This window comes from Gossypium hirsutum, chromosome D09 (assembly GCF_007990345.1).
Source record: "Gossypium hirsutum isolate 1008001.06 chromosome D09, Gossypium_hirsutum_v2.1, whole genome shotgun sequence".
Taxonomy (NCBI): domain Eukaryota; kingdom Viridiplantae; phylum Streptophyta; class Magnoliopsida; order Malvales; family Malvaceae; genus Gossypium; species Gossypium hirsutum.
Window position 1 is genome coordinate 40915894 of NC_053445.1, and position 5241 is coordinate 40921134.

At 36.2% G+C, this 5241-nt stretch overlaps 1 protein-coding gene across 1 annotated transcript; it reads right to left on the reverse strand.

The window, feature by feature from the left end:
* Positions 1 to 804: 804 nt before the first annotated feature.
* LOC107891371 (leucine-rich repeat receptor-like tyrosine-protein kinase PXC3) lies at positions 805 to 4428 on the reverse strand. The gene is made up of 2 exons (XM_016816146.2): positions 1440 to 4428; positions 805 to 1334 (listed from the first exon to the last, which is right to left on the reverse strand). The coding sequence occupies exons 1-2, from the start codon at positions 3964 to 3966 to the stop codon at positions 1027 to 1029; spliced, it is 2835 nt and encodes a 944-aa protein (XP_016671635.2). The 5' UTR covers positions 3967 to 4428; the 3' UTR covers positions 805 to 1026.
* Positions 4429 to 5241: the final 813 nt, after the last annotated feature.

Below are 5241 nucleotides of genomic sequence, written 5' to 3' on the forward strand. Positions count from 1 at the left end.
CTTTGTTTTAAAAGCCAAAAGCTTTGGTTAGAAAGTTTGAGGATCAAATTAATAGAATTTGTAAATGTGAATGATTAAATTATTGAATTATTCAGAATTTGGATCAAATTTATAGAATGTGCAAGTACTAAGGACTAAATGTGTTATTATACCGGTTAGAAAAAGGCATTCATTATCAATTTAATGGCGGGTAACCAAAACATGAACAAATTTAAACGTTAAAGCCTAAATTGAAAATTTTTAAATTTTTTTGACCAAAACAAGAATGTTACACTAGTTGGGTAACCATTTGTATAGTTTACCCTAAACAAAATTTACATTTTATAAATTTTTACAAATTTTTAATTTTTTAACAATTTTTTAAAACTTTTTAAATAAAATTTAAAATTTATTAACTAATTTTTAAAATGCTTTTTCATTTTTTAATTTTTATAATAATTTTTAATGATTATTTACCGATCAACTGCCAATCAACACGGGTCAACATGGGTCAACACTGGTTAATGACAATCAACTTGATCAATGTGCTATGTCATTGATGAATCTGCCATGTCATGGTCAATGTGTCATGTCATCGGTCAACCTACCATGTCATCAATCACATGGCACATTCTGGGTGGCCAGGTTTTTATTAATGCAGTTTGCTTTTAGGTACCAAAACGGTTAACGGTACAAAGTTTAAGTACCAAGACGAGAAAAAGATTTAAGTACTAAACATCTTTTGTAACAATCTTTTGCTATAACCTCTTGGGTTGGGAGTATCTCTAGTAGAAATCTACAATATAATCACTAACAACCATGAAATTATGTGAGAATTCACCTATTATAGAACTGAGTTTTACAATGGCACCATTAAATTACAAAAGTACACTACGTATAAGAATGAATTCAAAACCAAACGATTCTTACGTGCAGGTTGTTGGCTTCCTAGCCACCATGGCCAATACTGGCTTTCTTCAATCTTGTATAATTTGTATGAAACAAAGCTCACTCGGTAATTAAAGGCAGTAGTAGGTGGAGATGATTTTATCTTACATTGAGGATCATCCGTAGCACACTTTTCATCTTGGGCCTTGATTCTGGAGTAACACTGACACAAGCAAGTGCAACTTTCAAGACAGCAAGCATCTGATTTCTTACCACCAGTGATGTTCTACTGATACTAAAATCAAGGATGTGATCCAGCTTATTTGGCCGCACTGAGTTGCTTAATACCCACTTGGCTAACTCAGTTCCCTCACTAACTGCTGCTTTTCCTGTCAGCAATTCCAGCAATACAACTCCAAAGCTATAAACATTTCCAGCCATTGTTACCCTCATTGTATAAGCATACTCTGTGCACCACCATTAAAACAAAACAGGCTTAGGACAAAAACTCAAAACAGTTCATATTCAAAGGAGATAGTAAAATAAGGATGCATGTCTGCCAGATTTGTTACCTGGAGGAATATAACCTACAGAACCAGCAACTGTGGAAAGGCTTCCGTTGCTCTTGGAAGGGTCAATTACTTTACAAAGCTCAATGTCCCCAACCTGTGGCTCCTTCAATGACTTGAGCACGATGCTTCTGCTTGAAAGGTCTATGAGGAGAATTGGACTTGATGTGCATCCATGCAAAAATGCAAGCCCTTGAGCTACTCCAACTGCTATACTGTAACGACTTGCCCAATCCAAAGAAGATTTCAAGCTCCCATGAAGAATATCATAGAGGGTACCCTTAGGGGAAAATTCATAGAATAGATATGCACTGTCAACTGTCAATACATAGGCCAATGGAATCATGATATTTGAATTGCTAAGCTTCCCCAAAGCCTCTATCTCTTGCTCAAATTTATCAGGGCTCCCCAATTGGAATATCTTGTCACTCCAGTTAAGCTTCTTAACGTAATAGCTTGCTCCTGAAGGCATCATAGCTTTGTAATAGGTCGAAAACCTGGTTTTCAGCACAATGTTTGCAGGGCTTGCAACAGCTTCCATGGCTTTGGTGAAGTCAATATTAGATCTATGGACCCCGTTTGCTGTCAACATGTTGCCTTGAATCACCCGAGGAGGAGAAAAAACTTCCAATGACTGTAATTGCTCCTCATTAACCTTGCTTAAGCGTCTTGAGATCAATAGAAAAACAATTGCAACTACCACTACAGCAAGAACAGCAGCTGCAAATGTGATGACAATTGTCACACCAACTGATTTTCCTTTTTTACTCAACACTGGAGGATGATCTTGTGGACGATGAAGTTGCGGATTTCCATCTATATAGACCGAAAAATTTCGTTTGAATTGAGGAAGAACTCCATAAAGCTGATTATTGGAAAGTACTAGCTGTGACAAGGAAGACAAGGTGCCCAGGAAATCAGGAACTTCACCTGAGAAACTGTTGTTAGAGAGATCCAAAACTTCCAAATCATTCAGTTCGGAAAGAGTCTTTGGAATAGGTCCATCAAAATTATTGAAGCTGAGATTCAAAGAAATCTGCAACTTTTGTGGCATATCAGGAATCCTACCATGCAATTTATTTTCTCCCAGCCGGAGTTCTAACAGAAATTTCAAGTTCCCGATGGCATCAGGTATTAAACCAGTGAGACCATTGTTTTGCAAGTTTAGGTTAATAAGCTTTCCACAGTTGGAAATTGAAGGTGGTATGATTCCATTTAGTGAATTCCAGCTGATATTGAGCACGGATAACATATTTAGCCTTCCAATCTGATTTGGGATTTCACCACTAAGCTTGTTGAGTTGAAGTTTCAGAACCTCAAGTTGCGTAAGATTTAGCAATTCATCAGGCAAAGTCCCATTCAGCTTATTCTGAGCCAAGTTCAACAATGCCAGCTTTGGATTAGAACCAATTTGAGGAGGTATGGTTCCAGTAAGGCTATTGTTATCCAACTCCAAATACGTCAAGTTGGGCGAAGATACAAAGCTCGTAGAAGGAATTTGGCCGCTGAGATTATTGCTACCCAACCTTAACCTGACCAGACTGGAAGAAATGTTTACAGGAACTGGTCCGGTCAACATATTATAAGACAAATCCACAGTCTGCAAGTTTGATCCCAACAGCAACTGCGGTAGAATTCTCCCAGCTATTTTATTATAACTAAGATCTAAAATCTTGAGAGACATTGAGGTAGTAATACTAGGAAGACCAACAAAGTTGTTTTGATTGGCAGAGAAGCGCTGCAATGTTGTAATACCTAAAAGGCCTGCAGGGATTTCCCCATGCAACTGGTTGGAAGATAGAATAAGGGTTTCCAACTTGGTAAGGTTCACAAAAGATTCAGGAATAAATCCATTAAGATAATTCTCACTGAGATCAATCTTTATCAAATTCCCATGCTCCCCAATTTCACTAGCTATTTCACCTGTGAACCTATTCATAGAAAGTTCAAGTTGCTCCAGGACCCTGGATTTTCCAAGGCGACTTGGAACTGAACCAGTGAAATTATTGCAACTAAGGTTCAAGCTTTTCAATGCACTCAAACCATTCAACTGTGAATCGATACTTCCATTCAAAGCATTGAAAGATAAATCTAAGGATTCCAATCCAGCAAACTTTTGAAAGGTAGGCAAAGAACCAACCAACTTGTTCTTGCTAAAGTTCAAGCTCTTTAACCCATCAATCTCTCCACAAGTGTTGAAAAACTCAACTGGGATTGAGTTGAACAAGTTGCTGGAAAAGTCAAGCGACTGCAAAGAATTAATCTGGCAAAGCAAGGGTAAGAAGCTAGAGTTTGAGAGACCAAACCCCGACAATGAAAGAGAAAGTATGGAGTCGTTGTGGGGAGCGTTGCATGTAACACCTTCCCAAAGGCAGGGGTTCTGCTCCTTCTCAACATTCCAGGATGAATTTGCAAGCTGGTGAGAAACGGTGATCATCGTGTTGCTCTGGTTTGAAGCTAGCTGACCGGAGACCAAAGGAAATATACAGAAGAGGAAAAAGAAGGATATGCCGTAAATGGAGCTCTTCATTTTAGCTCAATGGGAGACTATATTTCAGCTTTGTTTTTGGTATAAGTTCAGAAAAGGGTCTGGTTTGAGTTAGAGAGGGGAGGACAAAAGAGAAAGAGAAAAAGAAAAAGATGGGATTTGAGAAATTCCAAGAGGAAATTCATGGGAAAGAAAGATGAGGGGTGGGCGTGTTGGGAGTGGAGTTGACCGACTGACTATAAACGCCACAGGTAGACTGAGACTGAGACTGAGACTGGGACTGATGACAGCAATGGCCTTTTTCTTGGAAGAGATTGGGTTTCAGATTGTTCATGACTTCCATTCTTACCGGTTCATACTCGCATGCTTTCCATCACCTTATTATTATCATTATTAGCAACGTAATGGGAAAACAATCCATTAAACAAAGACCCAACTGAATTCAAAGTCTTCGTTTGAGTGGAAGGAAAACTGGAGAGCCCACTTTTGAATGCCACAGTCTGCAATTAGAAAACGCGTTTCAACGACTTTTTTATTACCTTATGGACCACGTCCTTGGAACGTAAGGATTGGGATTAACGTTCTTTTTTGGTAAATTACGGTACAAGTCACTTAACTATTCAATTTTATCTTTTTGGTCTTTGGCAATTATTACAATTGGCATAATAGCAACATTAACTCTCAACATCTATACATTGTGTCAATTTAGTCTTGATTCTAAAAAATCCAATCTTTAACATTTACACATTATGTAATTTAATTTTTTTTGTTTGCTTTTCTTTATAACTCTTTCACCTAAAAAGGTAAAAGAAAAACAAATTTATCAACTAATTTGACTAAAATATACAAAATATGGAAACAAAAAAAAATCTAAGATAATAATTTTTATCTTTTTTTCATTCTTTTAAAATTAACCCTCAATGTCACCAAAAAAAAAAGAAAAAATGTAAAAAATAAAAATAAATTACACAATGTGTAAATGTGGAAAGTTATTTTTTTAGACTCAAGACTAATTTGACATAATTTATAAATATTGTGGGTTAAAGTTACTATCATATCGATTTTAAAAGCTACCACTGTTAGCCAATAAGTGACCAAAAAAGACAAAATCCAACATTTGGGTGACCAAAAAAGAAATTTACTAATAGTTAATTGACCATTTTGCAACTTTTTTATAATTGGGTGACCAAGAAAAATTACTAATAATTGAATGACTACTAATATAATTTACCTTTATTTTTGGAAAAGAATTTTGAAAATATTAATTTAAAATTCAAGTGTTTTAAGCGTAGCAATTAAATTAGTTAATATTAAAAT

What these genes read in the sequence shown, in the direction of transcription:
- LOC107891371 (XM_016816146.2), bottom strand. Translation starts at nt 3,966, where the DNA reads ATGAAGAGCTCCATTTACGGCATATCCTTCTTTTTCCTCTTCTGTATA. An exon ending in TGTAGGTTATATTCCTCCAG is followed by an intron (nt 1,335 to 1,439) that starts GTAACAAATCTG and finishes GGTGGTGCACAG; the next exon opens with AGTATGCTTATACAATGAGG.